The sequence below is a fragment of the Gymnoscopelus braueri genome, assembly GCF_963280865.1.
Source record: "Gymnoscopelus braueri genome assembly, chromosome: 22".
In the NCBI taxonomy this organism is placed as follows: domain Eukaryota; kingdom Metazoa; phylum Chordata; class Actinopteri; order Myctophiformes; family Myctophidae; genus Gymnoscopelus; species Gymnoscopelus braueri.
Genome location: NC_137624.1, coordinates 42,972,412 through 42,988,524, shown reverse-complemented (window position 1 = coordinate 42,988,524; position 16,113 = coordinate 42,972,412). Strand labels below are relative to the sequence as shown.

The window sequence follows — 16,113 nt, the reverse complement described above, 5'->3', positions numbered from 1 at the left end:
TGTCTTGCGAGCGTGCTTTGTTTTGGTCTCTGCTTTCAACACGCAGGGTTTACTTGTATCTCTCACAACACCTGGCAACCCAACCCGGGCTCTGGCTGCTGGTCTGTTATGCTATCATTACTTAGCACGTCCTGCTAGTTTTATCTCTTAAACTATACTTTAATTCACCGGCTTTTCCACATCGTTACGGACACAGACTCCATCATAACGCGTGTTTATCGGTAGAGGACTACAGAACTACAACAATGGCGTCGGGTCCTCCTCAGACAGAGATGTATGACCACGCTCTGCTCGGCGTGCTGCAGCACGTCGGGAACATCCAGGACTTCCTGCAGGTTTACTTCGGCTTTCTGTACAGAAAGACCGACTTCTACCGCCTTCTGGCCCGACCCACCGACCGTATGGGGTTCCCCCCAGGGGCGGCCCAGAGCATGGTGCTGAAGGTGGGCTTTATCACACTTTAGAACCTCCTAGAACCCTGTATATAACCCTTTAGAACCCTGTATAACCTTTTAGAACCCAGAGCATGGTGCTGAAGGTGGGCTTTATGACACTTTAGAACCTCCTAGAACTCTTTAGAACCCTGTATAGCCCGTTAGAACCCACTATAACCCTGTATAGCCCTTTAGAACCCTGTATAACCCACTATAACCCTTTAGAACCCTGTACAACCATTTAGAACCCAGAGCATGGTGCTTAAGGTGGACTTTATCACCCTTTAGAACCCAGTGCATGGTGCTTAAGGTGGACTTTATCACCCTTTAGAACCCAGTGCATGGTGCTTAAGGTGGACTTTATCACCCTTTAGAACCCAGTGCATGGTGCTTAAGGTGGACTTTATCACCCTTTAGAACCCAGTGCATGGTGCTTAAGGTGGACTTTATCACCCTTTAGAACCCAGTGCATGGTGCTTAAGGTGGACTTTATCACCCTTTAGAACCCAGAGCATGGTGCTGAAGGTGGGCTTCATGACACTTTAGAACCCTGTATAACCCTTTAGAACCCAGAGCATGGTGCCTAAGGTGGACTTTATCACCCTTTTTAGAACCCAGCGCATGGTGCTTAAGGTGGGCTGTATGACACTTTAGAACCTCCTAGAACCCGGTATAACCCTTTAGAGCCCTGTATAACCTTTTAGAACCCAGAGCATGGTGCTTAAGGTGGACTTTATCACCCTTTAGAACCCAGTGCATGGTGCTTAAGGTGGACTTTATCACCCTTTAGAACCCAGTGCATGGTGCTTAAGGTGGACTTTATCACCCTTTAGAACCCAGAGCATGGTGCTGAAGGTGGGCTTTATGACACTTTAGAACCCTGTATAACCCACTATAACCCTGTATAACCCTTTAGAACCCTGTATAACCCACTATAACCCTTTAGAACCCTGTACAACCATTTAGAACCCCCAGAGCATGGTGCTTAAGGTGGACTTTATCACCCTTTAGAACTCCCTAGAACCCCCTATAACCATTTAGAACCCAGGGTGGCCCAGAGCCTGGTTCTCAAGGTGGGCTTTAGAACCCTTTATTAGACTTAAAAACCCTGGATAACCCGGGGTGGCACAGAGCATGGTCCTTAAAGTGCACTTTAGAACCCTTTTTATAACCCAGGGTGGCAGGGAGCATGGTCCTCAAGCTGCACTTAAGAACCCTGAATAACCCTTTAGAAGCTTTTAGAACCCTGAATAACCCCTTTAGAAGCTTTTAGAACCCTGAATAACCCTTTAGAAGCTTTTAGAACCCTGAATAACCCTTTAGAAGCTTTTAGAACCCTGTAAAATCTATGTTGGCACAGAGCATGGTCATCAAGGTGCACTTTACTTTAGAACCCATTGTTCTGATGTTGAACCTTTTGGCTACACAGTAAACAAACAGCCCCGGTGTTACGATTTACATCTTAACCAGAGAGACGTATACAGTAAGCAAGGTAAACACATCAAATGCAGACGGTGTAGTGCAGTCTACGGTCCATAGACCATCATGGCCAGAGTCTAAAGTTTAGACTGTAATTGTTAGTTTAGACTCTAAACTAACAATTACTATCAAAAACAATAATATTTACATTGAAACTATAGCCTAGGATACCAACCAGGTAAACAATGAACCTAGCATCTGTCTAAATATGTGGTCTTCAACGTTTTTCAGCCCAAGGACCCCCTAGCTGAGAGAGAGATGAAGCAGGGACCCGCCCACTACATATTGTATACAATTGTGTAGCAGATTAAACGTTGACATAGATTTCATAGATAGCTTTATAGACCTCTTTCACAGCACTGTGATCAGTGTTGGATTCATGTGTATTTTCAGACTTTTAGCCACTTGAACCCTCAATACTTAGTAAACCTGTCCTTTCACCCTGTACTTGGTTCTGCTCTTTTTTTCCCCCTACACCAAACCTCTTTGCCAAAATTAACCGATCTACAAGCTCACAACGCCTCGCAGCGCGAGGTGTTGTGAGCCTTTCCTGGCTTTGCCCTGGGTTGGCTTCCACAGTGTCAGTTATACAGAAGACTTATCTAGGTCCTGTTGAGCTCTTTTTCTTTGTACACTACACATGTATAAATGAACACTGCTGTTAGGATGTCACTGCCATAAAACCTTAAGTTTAGGTGAAATCTTTCTGGCTTGTGTTTTGTTTTCTTTCCTCCAGACATTCAAGTTGTTTGAGCGGCTGGCGGAACAGGACAGAGAGAGACAGCAGAGAGAGGAGGAGACCAGAGCTGTCCCTCCTGCAGCCATTCAGGAGGTGGAGGTGGAGACTCCACAGCAGAAGGAGGTAGGGATGGATGGGACCATATTATGAAAACTACACGCCACGGTTATTGCGGCAAAAATAATTGCGATTAACAATATTATCGCGATAATCAAAATATGCTTAAAACTTAAAATGCCACTTTTGTTGTTAACCACTTGAACCCCCAGCATCCCTATTCTGGGGGTGGGGGGGGCGTTTGCCAAAAATAGCCGATCTACAACGCGTTGTGAGCTTGTAGATCTGCTATTTTTGGAAGTTGTACTGAATATGCAGCTCAACAAAAGCTAATTCATCCTAGTGTATGATAGAGGACAATTTCACGATAACTTAGAATCTCCGATTATTGTGAGCGTTTCTTATCACGATAAACGATAATCCAATCCAATCACTTTATTTATAGAGCACATTTAAAAACAAAAGTGTTGAACCAAAGTGCTGTACACTCAATAAAATACTAAAATAAACAAGAGAACACACACAATAAACAAGAGAACATTTGACACAATGCCTGGGGAAGCAGCAGCTTCTCAATCTGAATTTTCAAACGCCAAGGAGAACAAGTGAAGTTTTCAAACGTGATTTAAACACAGGCAGGGTTTGAGACACTCTAACATGGGGTGGCGGCTCGTTCCACAATGTGGGCGCTATGGAGGAAAATGATCTATCTCCCCGTGTTTTCAACTTTGTTGCTGGGACCTTAAGGAGTGACTGGTCAGTAGACCTCAAGACCCTTGTAGCGTTTTTGTGAGGTAGAAGTTCGGATATGTACAATGGTGCCAGCCCATTTAAAGACTTAAAGACAAACATTAAAGTCTTAAACTGAATCCTGTAACGAACAGGGAGCCAGTGTAGGGAGGCAAGGATAGGGGAGATGTGATCATATTTCCATGCCCCTGTTAAGAGGCGAGCGGCCGCGTTTTAGACTAACTGTAGTCGTGACAAGCAGGCTTGGCTAATGCCAACATAAAGTGCATTACAGTAGTCTAGTCGGGTTGAGATAAAAGCATGGATAAGACGTTCAAAATCATGGATAATAATGATTATCGTCCCATCCCTAGAAGGAGGCAGGGGAGACGTCATCGTCGTCGGACCACCAGAGTGCTCCTGCTGTGGCTGCCCGCAAGACAGAGGCCTTTACCTCCTCCGCCAAGGCCATGGAATCCTCCTCATCCTCCTCCCCATCCTCCTCCTCCTCCTCATCCGGCCCTCAGCTCCTCCCCCCCAGCAGCAGTGCTCCTGTCCTCCAGACGTCACAGAGAGACCAGACGCCTGCAGCCAGCGCCAACACATCAGCAGACGCGTTAGTAGGCTTATGTTGTAAATGCTGTGTGTGTGTGTGTGTGTGTGTTGTGTATGTTTTTATGGTTGGAGGATTTATATATGTTGGTGGATTAAAGGGGTGGTTCACCCAAAAAATTCCTAAGACAATAATTTGATGACCAGCGGACCGGTATGGAATGCGACAAAAAACAAAACAAATATAGAGTGCATGTCAATAAATATTTCTGTAAATGTAGCAACATTGCAATGCGAGAGTGTGTTCTAGCCAACACCAACTCGGGACTCCTGAATCGCTGCTCTCCACACTCTCCTCTCTAGCGTCAGGGTCTTGAGCTCTACAGTGTTGTTAGCTAAGCTGTCGTGCCGCAGTGCATCTACGTAGGTTTACTGGTATCGTCTAGGGCTAAGGGGCCTTTCACACCAAGAATGACTGCTAAATGTTTTGAATTGAAGCTAAGTGCAGTATTATAAAAATGAAATAATCTATAGTCGCCACCTCGTCAAGAGCCAGATGACCAGTTAGCTGACCAGCTGACTGAGGAGAGATTTCCAACATGGTTGTGATTTAGTTTATAATTGTTTTTAAAGTGAGGTTCTGTGCATCTGTTTTGTTATGTTTTGTTTCAGGGGTCAGGAGAAGTTTCAGTCGGACCCAGAGAGTTATAATGGTGCAGTGAGGGAAAACTACACCTGGTCTCAAGACTACACCGACGTGGAAGTCCGTGTCAACGTCCCTAAAACCGTCGTCAAAGGCAAACAGGTGAATAAAGACACGTCACAAAGCTGTTCTCCAGGACTTTAAGCCTGATTTATACTTGGTTATGTTGCATACATTGCAACGCATTGTGAGCTTGTACTGTAGATCGTCTTGTCTTTGCGTGTAAAACACTGGTGTGCAACCTAAGATGAATCAGACTTTACTTGCTTGAGATACTTGAAGACTCACCTCTCCAGGCTCCACCGTAGCCTAGCCTTGACGACCTTGCAGGCTTATGCAAAGGCTAAAATGTCATTTAGATAGCATGTTAATATGTAGACAGATGGCAGGTTCATCTGTAGACCTGGCATCCTATAGTGTGTGTATAGTTTCAATGTACAGATGTTTTGTTGTTGTTGATATTATACTGTTTACACTGGTGATAGGTTCTTGGTTTACCTATGAACCAAGAGTACTATTTCTATGCATTTGTTGATGTATTACAGTACCTTGTGTTTACCTTGCTTACTGTAAATCGCTCTGGATTAACCCATTAAGACCTGAAGACGATTCTACAAATGTCTTCTAATTCCAGTAACAGTTTTCTGAAAAAAAACATATGTTTCTATATCAGTGGTGCTCAAACTTTTTCATGTCAAGGACCCCCAAAATGATATGTATTTGGCCGCCGACCCCCATCTCAAAATATGTTGTTCCAGGGACCCCCCAGAAGCAAAGATTTGAGTTAAAAATGTTCGCTTTAAAACAATATATATTCAAAGATTTGCACATTTTCACGGTTTTAAAAAAATAGCAGATAAAAAAATAGCAAAAAAAAATAGCAAAAAATAGCAGCTCTACAAGCTCGTAGCGCGGCACTCGGTGCCGCGCTATGAGCTTGTAGATCTGCTATTTTTGAATAGCCAAAGTGTAAAATAATGCTTTCTTTAGCTCAAATCAAAAAGTGACACAGATGCGTTCCAGGTCTCAATGGGTTAAGAGCATCTGCCAAACGCCTAAATTGTGAGATACTAATATCTTTTGATAACACATGAAATCCTTGATTGTCGCGATGCAAAATGAGTTTGTATTCATCCATGTTGTAACGGTCGTCAGGTGGTGGTGAACCTGCAGAGCAGCAGCGTGCGTGTCTGTCTGAAGGACGGAGCAGAGGAGAACGTGTTGGTGGAGGGGGAGCTGACGCACAAGATCAACCCCGAAGAGTCACTGTGGAACCTGGAGCCTGGACGCTGTGTGGTTGTGAGTACCTTTATGGTACAGATAGTACTTTTGGAAAACCAGGGAGTTTTGCATTACATTTCCTACAGGCTGATAAGAAGTTTGTCATAGCTGTCCCCCCCACCGCAGAGTCTTGCGGTTCGGATCTACACAAACACAATTGGCCCGTGTTCGGGGGAGGGAGGGCGGGGAGGGTGATATTTGTCACTACATATAATCATACGGGCTGGGGGGGGGGGGGGGGGCACCTGTCGGCGGGAGAAGTAGGAAGAGAATAAATGTAATATATTTCTACTAAATTTCAATTCAATTTTATTAAAGTGTCAAATCACAACAAGTTGTCTCAAGACATGTCTCAAGACATGTACAGTAGAGCAGAGACCCAACAGTCCTAAAGACTGTAGCCTTAAAATATGAGCTTTGATACAGGTGATAACATGGCGCTTGTCAACTTGGAAGGCCATCGGCTGCTCGCCGTGGGCACTCGCTCGCCTGGCGGCTCGCTCAGAGAGACTACACAAACACCATACTAACAGGGGCTCCGGGACCCCTAGGGGGTCCTCAGAGTTACTACAGGGGGGCCGCCAAATCTTTCTGTGATGGGATATTTTTTTACATTAACCTCTTGAACCCTAGCATCCCCAATCTGACGCGCTGCGAGGCGTTGTGAGCTTGTAGATCTGTTATTTTCGGCAAAGCGGTTTGGTTAACTGTCTGAAAATACGCTTTTATCATGAATCCAACTCAACTCAACACATTGACAGTGCTGTCAAACAAGTCCATGAAGCTATCGATGAAAATGTTTAATCTGCAACACAATTTTATTCAACATGTAGTGGGGGTCCCTGCTTCATCTCTCTCTCAGTTAAGGGGTCCTTGGCCTGAAAAACCTTGAAGACCCCTGACTTAGACATTTATTTTAGTGTGTGTGTGTGTGTGTGTGTGTGTGTGTGTGCGTGTGCGTGCGTGCGTGCGTTTGTTTCCAGCTAACGCTCAGTAAGGTAGGAGAGGTGTGGTGGAGTGCGTTACTGAAAGGAGAACCAGAGATCGACATCCAGCAGATCAACCGTGAGCGCTCCATGGCCACGGTGGGAGAAGACGAGCACGCCGTCCTGGACAGACTGACCTTTGACTACAACCAGAAGCTTCAGGGCAAGCCTCAGAGCCATGAGATGGTGAGGACCTCATTATACTGTGAAACCGTGTTGGAAACAGAAACAGAGTGGCTAACAGAGTGAAAGCACAAACAGCAAAAAAGGTCTTGATTTTACTAATCAGAGATGGTAGTTTTCTTTCAATTCATAGCCTATTTTAACATCATCTATGATGCGGTGTTGATTTTGACAAAATTGTTTTATTTTAGTCATATTTGAGTCATCAGATTTTTTTTCTTTTAGTCTAGTTAGTCGACTTAGTTTGGTCAACTAAATCTACAGTTGATTTAGCCGACCGTGACGGCATCGAAATGATTTTCACTTACTGTAGCTGCATGCCGAAAATAGCTCACAACGCGGCGCAGCGCGACGTGTTGTGAGCTATTTTCGGCATGCAGCTACAGTAAGTGAAGATCATTTCGATGAAGATCAACTATGTTGGGTCTGTGACACCTGCGTGCACCTTTACCGTGTCTTAGTTCTACTGGATCTCTTCTCCACCAGTCCCTCCCAAACATTTTAGTCTAGGTTTTATTTGTTCTCGAAATTGTCAGTATATTTAGTCATAGTTTTAGTCATGAAGGCTTATTTTTTATTTATTTTTTATTTATTTTTTGTAAGTGCCATTTTTCGTCATAGTTTTAGTCAACGAAATCAACACTGCTATGCTGACAACAGAATTTTTTCTTTGGAGACCTTATTAACTAAAAACATTATTGCGAACTGTGCCAGCCAAAAATACATAGTAAAAAAAAAAGTGCTCAGGAGCCGAGATACAGCCTTCTTTCAGTAATAAGTTAAACAAGAAGTGAATGGAGCAGCAAATCTTCGAATGATGATATCTTGTGTTCTGAATGTTTTTTTTCTTCATATTATTTCAAAAACACGTCAAACACGTCATTGGCACCCAGCGCCATTGCGGTAAAACACATCAAACACGTCAATGGCACTCAGTGAGTTAATCCAGCGTGGGAAATTCTGGTTCTGTCTGTCTGTCTGTCTGTCTGTCTGTCTGTCTGTCTGTCTGTCTGTCTGTCTTATCACACAGTATATGTTACAACGTGATATTATAACACTAACATCTACTAACTATACCATGTATAGTTTGGTATGTTCTGTACGGTCATGGAAAAAATAATTTCTTGGAAAAAAACCCAGGAGACCCTGATCATCATCATCACCCTCTGATCTGTTGTGTGTGTCTTCACTTCACAGAAGGTGCACGAGATGCTGAAGAAAGGCTGGGACGCAGAAGGCTCGCCGTTCCGGGGCCAGCAGTTTGACCCCACCATGTTCGACATCCCGCCCAGCGCCGTACAATTCTAAAGCCCCCCCCCCCCCCCCGTTATTTCTTTTTTTTGGTATTACTTTTCTCGTTGGATGATGACACAGGCGTTCCAGAAGATGACAGCCGCGTCTACCAGCTCACAACGAGTCGTGATGAGCTCGTAGACGGGGCTGTTTTCGGCGTCTAAACGAGTATACGCATATTTATACGCCGTACAAACCAAGCCAAAATGCAAACCCAAGGGGGTTTAGTTTACAGGGGGATGGCAGGGGCTGACCCGCCTGTACCAGTATGAACGTCGTCATCACTGTCGGGTTAGAAACCTCCTATCTCCGTATTTCAGCTATCTCTCTAAATTAATCTCCCATCCTATCTCCTATCATACAAGAGTGTTGCACGAAAGTAGTGAAAATAGCAGATCTACAGGTTGTTGTGAGCTTGTAGATCGATGCGTTGTGAGCATCGAGGAGGTTTTGGTCAATACAAGGTTTCCACCCGGCAGTGAAGATTTATTATTGTTTGGATTGATACATTCAGAGAGGAAGGGGCTCGAAACACGTTTAGTTTAACCCATTAAGACCGGAAAACGCATTTGTGTCATTTCTGTCTAAGATTTCTTTGGGCTATTCAAAAATAGCAGATCTACAAGCTCTGTGCCGCGCTATGAGCTTGTAGATCTGCTATTCTTTTGAAAAATCATGAACATTTGTGCTCAAATCTTTGCTTCTGGGGGATTCTACAAATGTCTTCTAAATCCTAACAGTTTCTTTTTTGAAAAAAAATAAATGATGTTGCTAAAACATCAGTGGTTCTCAGACTCAAAAAATAGCAGATCTTAAAATGACGATGCGACCGATGCGTTCCTGGTCTTAATGAGTTAAGAGGAACTTGTGATCAAAAAGCATTTTTGCGTTTCTGTTCAAAGAAGTCACAGTACGATTGTTTCAGACTGTTATTGTTTGTATTGCGGTGTCTGCCGCGCCACGCCTACTGAGAGAGGGATTACGTCCGTGAGATTAATTCATGATGAATACAGCTTTTATATATCGACTCTCCATTCGTGTAGCGCTTTTTGAAACGGCGTTTGCAAAGTGCTTTACAGAAAACCAGATGACGATTACAGCAACGTCATGGACTAGATTACAGATAAAAAAAGTACAAATGTATAATTAATATCAAATAAAAACTAATAAGAAAACAAACATCAAAGGAGGGTAAAATAACCACTATGACCTTTTCTGACTGATACTCCTTGTTGTTGACCATTTAGTTTAAGAGTCTAAAGCTAAGCCAGGTGAAACAGTCCTCTTACCTGAGAAGAAGGTCTTGGCTCACAGCTTTTAAAGCTGCATTCTGGAACTTATGTCAATGAATAAACATTATTTTAATCCATCTAGTACAGTGGTCACTGGTTCTCAAGCGTTTTCATGTCAAATTAAGTGTTCGGCCGAGGACCCCCCCCCCCCCCCCCATGTGATAATGATTTGTGCCAGGGACCCTCATACAAACTTTAAAATGTTTTTTTTAATGACAACAAATATATATTTTCAAATAGCCAGTGCATAGGGTTAAATAGTTTTTGATGCTATATTATAAACTCATTTTGCTGGGGACCCCCTGGAACATCCTCAAGGACCCCACTTTGAGAACCACTGGATCGTACTGGTTGAATAGTACTGCCTGGAGCTCATCAGTGAAATGTCGCTCCCTGGATAAGTATTGTCTTTTATTTTCATTTCTTGCTGTCTCATGCTGTTTTACCGCCTCTGTCTGGTTGCGTTGGTTACAATTTACGTCCACATTTTGCGCGTCATAGGCGGGTTTTTCTTCTTCTTCTAAAATAGCTTAAAATTGTGTTTTCTAAAACAGCTGAGAACAAGCTCAGACATTCTGCCTGTGTTCATGTTTTTTAAAGCACTGTAAACGCTGTTTTAGAAAGGAGCTATAAATAAAAGTTTATTATGTCATGTGTGTTGCAAAGTTGTTGCACACCAGTCCTTTTAAAGCAGTGGTTCTCAATGTGGGTCTCCTAGGGACCCCCAGTGGTCCTTGAGGGGGTTCCAGGGGGTCCCCAATACAGTGAGTTAATATAGCAGACACAGGTCTTGTATGGGGGGGTCCGTGGTACAAAATATTCTCAGATGGGGGTCCTTGACATGAAAAGGTTTGAGAACCTAACGGGTCCATTTGGTTCCATTTGTACACTCTCAGAGTTAAATCAACATTGATTTTACAATATAAATTGGGGTCCCAGAATCAGAGTTGGGGGTCCGTAGACTAATGCATGTCCTTGAAATTAAAATAGTTGAGAATTGACTGCTTAAAGCCGTAAAAATCTTCTCTTATGGGGGTCCCTGGCTAATAAGTGTCAATGTGGGGGTCCTTAACATGAAGAAGTTTGAGAACCAGTGCTTTAGAGGTGCCAGCCAACTAAAGACAACTAAAATCATTGAAGAGTCGCTGCACATAGCTCATAGCTGTCGATTTTATTCGGGTCAAGAGAAAAGAAATGACACCAACGTTTGAAGGAATTGACATGGACAGCTACGAGTGTGCGGAAACTCTTTTATGTTTTCAATGTTTATTTTTTAATTTCTTTTATCTTCATTTTCCATAATGTATGCATCATGTGTGCAAAAAAATAATAAACAGTTGTGTGTAAGGATGGTGCCGGACATGTATTTCATTATTATTATTTTAATAGTATCAGTATCCCTGTTTCCACCGGTTCCCGCACGAACATATTAAAGGGCAAGTCTGTCTAAAATTGTATTTACATTATTTCCTTCCTTTATTTTTTTAATACTCGTGTGAATGCCTTGATTTAAGATTAAAAGGAGGAGACAAAAAAAGAAAACAAACTTAAAGAGACCTGAAATGATCAGCTCCTCTAAAGTAGACCCTTGTTCAATTAAATTATGAGATGAATTAATAATACACATATAATAGTTTACAGCAACACTGGTATCAATGGTATCACAAGTCGAAACTTTCTACTGGTTTTGATGGAAAGAGACAATGTATCAGGGAAACAGAATTGTTTTCTTCATAGACTAATAATCTCTGGGGTGATTCTGCCCTCTAGTGGCTTACATTCATTACTGCTTTGACTTAGTTATTTGTTGGAGAATGTTTTTTTTTGTTTTGGGCGGAATTCATGTGTTTTAGGTCATGTTTTGTTAAAATGTGGTTGATACCATGGGGCTACACGTTTTGTGGTTCTTTAATACATTCGTGATTATTATTTTTTCTTTTACAGTAATGCATCCATGGTTACAGTAACAGGCTTTCAGACCAGTGACGTTCTCTGTCAGACTGTTTCACTGCTACAGAGTCCAATGTTACTGAGCTTTAAGCTTCCCCAGCAGACACTAGACACTGTGCATGGTGGTCTGAGGCTCATGAAGAAGTTATAATAATATGTTTTAATTCAATACATCATCTGACACTCTCTCTTCTCTGTGTACAGTATATGACCTCCACATGTGTTTCTGTGTTCCTGTGTGTGTTCCAATTCAACTACAGTCACTTAACCACATGAACCCTGGCGTCCTTATTCTGGGCACAGCATAATAGGTCAACAGTCAACAGAAATAGATGATTATTTGGCAAAAAAAAAGCTCACAATAATGTGAGCTTGTAGATCAGCTACAACAAGTGGTTAAAAAGTAGATCTGTCACAGTATAAGGTAAAGACAAGCCGTAAAAAATAAAATAGACAGAAGTGGTATCATGTTATGCCCATCTTCAATTATATGAAGATAGGCAATCTAAGAGATGCATTGTAATGTCAAAAGTCCAATACTTTTGGGCACTAGTGGTTGCCGACGGCTAGGGTTTGTTTCGACGTGTGCTCAAAAGACTGATGTCCAAACCGCCCGTAAAGTTCATTCATAAACACTTTATTTCTTAGTAGCTTAGTCGTGCCAATCACTTTAGCATACAAATGCATAAATAAGATTAAACATAAACACTTAAACGCACGGCGGCTAAACCAACAGCCCTGTTAACACAGTCAGAAAACAGTTTGCCTCCCATCAGCAACACCTGCCCTTGATTTCAGACCTGGTTAAATACCGTGGCAACCTTGGCATTGACCACGCCCTGCGGTGACGTCATCAAATAGAAAACATGGCTCAAATGGCTCTTACATGCATTTTAAACCAAAGTATTTGCCACAAACTACCAACTTAAGGTTTTTAATTCCCCTGTATGAGTCCTGGTGGATGGACTCTGTTCATGTGCTTCTTCAGATTTCTATGTTGTGAGAAGATCTTTTCACAAACTGTACAAATGAAAGGTTTATCACCGGTATGATGGAATATTAAACCAAAGCCTTTGCTATTAACTGTAGAAGTAAAGGTTTTTAAACCTGTATGAGACCTCATGTGTTGCTTCAGATCACCCGTTTCACTAAAGACTTTGCCACACTCGGTACAAGTACAGCGTTGCTCACCTGTATGAGTACTCATGTGTCGTTTCAGATGACTCATGTAACCAAAGAGTTTGCCACACTCGGTGCAGGTAAAGGGCTTTTCGCCCGTATGAGTCCTCATGTGTTCTTTCAGGTGACTCATGTAAACAGAAACCTTACCACACTCGGTACAGGTAAAGAGTTTTTCACCTGTATGAGTGCTCATGTGTCGTTTCAGGTGACTCTTGTAACCAAAGACTTGGCTACACTCGGTGCAAGCGAAGGGTTTTTCTCCCGTATGAACCCTCATGTGTCGTTTCAGGTGACACATGTAAATAAAGAATTTGCCACACTCCGTACAGCAGTAGCTTTTGTTCTCCGTCTGGCCGCTCGCGGGTGGAGTTTGTTTCGATGACGTTGAGTCCCGGGACAGCTTGTTGCTCAAAGACGAGCGTTGTCCTTCCATGTTGTCTGTCTGAAGTGAGCTTGGTTTGTTTAAAGCTGACCGATCGTCCCTGGTCTCCTCCCAGTCATCGCTGTCATCAGTGTCAGATTCAGAACAGTGTGAAGAGAGGAGCTGGTCATCACTAGCTGGTTGTGATGGGACCCAGTACTCTATATAAGCTTGTGTTTTCATGTGTTCAGTTGAGGTGCTGGCTAGAGGCTCTGGGTCTCTGTTTTCATCATCATCGTCACTTTTCACTGCTAGTGATGTCAGCAACGTTGAGCCAGCAGCCTCCTCTGGTCTTTGAACAAGCTCCTCTTCCTGTTCCTCTTTAATCTGTAGAGGTTCTGCTTCCTCCTGGACCAGACTGGAGTTCCTCTCCTCTTGTTCATAGGAAACCTCTTCTTTACACACGGGGAGGTGCGGGAATTCTAGACAAAAGATAAAATGAGTGTTAACTATTTAATGTGTTTTCCCATCTATAGTGTTTAACCTACAGAGGGTACCATTTAGAATAGTTATTTGAAAAAAGCGAATGGATAAGACTGCTACATAGAATGAAGAGCTCTTAGCCTTGCCTACTTGTTGTCAATTATTTGTACGAGCTCTTGTTTTATTGGATCTTGTTTACTTGATACACTTATTTGTTTTAGCTCTTGCTCCTTTGATTTTCCTATTTTCCTCATCTGTTTAAGAAGTAGGTAGCTGATATATTGCACTTTTACCTCTCTAGGTATACTCTTAGTTGCTTGTTTTAGAAGAGAATGCACTTAAGACTTATGGTGATTAGTCGTTTTCTTGCCTACCTATGTTGAATGCACCTATTGTAAGTCACTTTGGATAAAAGCGTCTGCTAAATGACCGTAATGTAATGTAACAGAATATCAGCTCTACAGATACAGAAAGATAGAGATCTACCTCCATATTCCATTCGGTGAACATATCTGGATCCAAGTCTATGTAATGTCAATGTCGACCCATCAGAATCCTCCGGACTTTGAAGTAGCTCCTCCTGCTGTTCCTCTTTCATCTGTGGAGGTTCTAGTTTCACCTGGACCAGACTGGGGCTCCTCTCCTGGTGTTCAGGGGAAACCTCCTCTTTACACACAGGATGGAGTGAGAGATCTAGGAGGAGGAGAGAAGAGGTAACGTCAGTGTGTTTTATGATTGCATCAGATTGATTCTCTGACTTATTGATTTGTTTTGTAACGATCGGCGTGTGTGTGTGCGTGTGCGTGTGCGTGTGCGTGTGTGTGTGTGTGTGTGTGTTAAAAAACTATTCGTTTTTATCTTTGGTGGCCTAGGGCATTGGTTCTCAAAGTGGGGTCCGGGGACCCACAGGGGTCCTTGACGGAGTTCCAGGGGGTCCCCAGCTAAATGATGGGTAGTTAGGAACCAAATGGACCCTTATGGGTCTGTAATTCTGAGAGAGTACAAATGGAACCAAATGGACCCGTTAGTTTGTACTCTCTCAGAGTTACATTAACATTGATTTTACAATATAAATTGGGGTCCCAGAGATAGAAATGCCATTAAATGGGGGTCCGTAGCCCTAATGCATGTCAAACTGGGGGTCCTTGAAATTTAAATGGTTGAGAATCACTGCTAGAGCCGTAGAAATCTTCCCTTGCTGGCATATCTTTTCAAATAGGGGTCCGCGGGCTAATGTGTCAATTTGGGATTCCCTGACATGAAAAGGTTTGAGATCCACTGGCCTAGGGCACGTGCAGAAGTTGGTTGTGAGGGTTCTTCAAATGGCCGGCCTCTCCAAAAGGAGGGCCAAACAGTGAGCAAGGTACTGCTCAGTACCCCTAACCCCAATCTGGGAACCCATCGCCAACTGAAAATGAAAAACAGCGCCCTCTGCTGTTTGTCCAACGCAGTGCAGAATCTGTTCTTGAGAGATTACCCTAACCCTATTATAGGAAGCCGCTCAATTTGGAGGAGGCGTCGTCTCCTTTATCCATGATTGATGTCTGCTGTGTCTGACAAGTATGTCAACCGTATTGTATGTAACAATGTTCTACCGCCTAGGCACTTTGTAACTGGCTGTTTTCGTTTGTTGAGAAAAATCAAGTGTGTGTCTGTGTGTGGTTACTCACAGCCTGCCTCAGTCTCAGTGTACTCGTCCTCCAGGGTGAAGATGGGAGGCATGTGGCACTGAGGGGACATGCTGTGACTGGACAGACAGCCATCACTGTTGGACATCTGCTTCACACACACACACACACACACACACGTCAATAAACTCTGTGCAGCGATTATTTGCCTCCTGCATTTGTGCAATTTTTAAACAGGTGGTGCACGCAGGCAGGACGTTGGTTGATTTACAGCCTGTGCTTCCGGTCACCAGAGATTTCGACCCAGGACGATTCGACCCGCCCTTGACCCGCTTGGACCTGACATTTCGACCCGGACCGCGAGAGAGAGAGAGAGACACAGACAGACAGACAGACAGAGAGACACAGACAGACAGACAGACAGACAGACAGACAGACAGACAGACAGAGTATAGTTTTGGACAGACAGACAGACAGAGTATAGTTTTGGACCATGACGGAGGCACGCCGACTCAGGAGACCTTGAGGCCAAGGAGTCGCGCCCGAGCGCCTCCAGGCGCGAGTGCCCGCGACGACCGGCCGATGGTCTCCTAGTCGACTAAGTGCCGTCCGAGTTATGTACCGATAGGCACAGAATCGTAAATGATGTTGTGGGGACTGCGTTTGCCCCGCTATGGTTTGCCCCAACTGCCACTCACTGCACTAACATAGCCCGCCAGCCCCCTGTATATAAAGTTTGTTGTGTCAGTTAAAGTGATGAAGTACATGCAGAGTAATATTT

General features: G+C 43.4%; 2 protein-coding genes across 4 annotated transcripts; one reads left to right on the top strand and one right to left on the bottom strand.

The window, feature by feature from the left end:
* The first annotated feature begins 83 nt into the window (after nt 1-83).
* nudcd3 (NudC domain containing 3) lies at nt 84-11,079 on the top strand. Of its 3 annotated transcripts, none has more exons than XM_080418958.1 (7): nt 84-443; nt 2,650-2,775; nt 3,813-4,054; nt 4,663-4,795; nt 5,849-5,992; nt 6,958-7,146; nt 8,341-11,079. In XM_080418958.1, the coding sequence occupies exons 1-7, from the start codon at nt 246-248 to the stop codon at nt 8,449-8,451; spliced, it is 1,143 nt and encodes a 380-aa protein (XP_080275084.1). In that variant the 5' UTR covers nt 84-245; the 3' UTR covers nt 8,452-11,079. The 3 variants fall into 3 exon arrangements, with proteins under 3 accessions (XP_080275084.1, XP_080275085.1, XP_080275086.1); XM_080418959.1 differs by lacking the exon at nt 84-443 and adding an exon at nt 1,276-1,289; XM_080418960.1 differs by lacking the exon at nt 84-443 and adding an exon at nt 1,411-1,424.
* Nucleotides 11,080-11,474: 395 nt separating this feature from the next.
* LOC308078663 (uncharacterized protein) lies at nt 11,475-15,477 on the bottom strand. Its single transcript, XM_080419930.1, has 3 exons — nt 15,375-15,477; nt 14,191-14,397; nt 11,475-13,703 (listed from the first exon to the last, which is right to left on the bottom strand). The coding sequence occupies exons 1-3, from the start codon at nt 15,442-15,444 to the stop codon at nt 12,613-12,615; spliced, it is 1,368 nt and encodes a 455-aa protein (XP_080276056.1). The 5' UTR covers nt 15,445-15,477; the 3' UTR covers nt 11,475-12,612.
* Between the last annotated feature and the right edge of the window lie 636 nt (nt 15,478-16,113).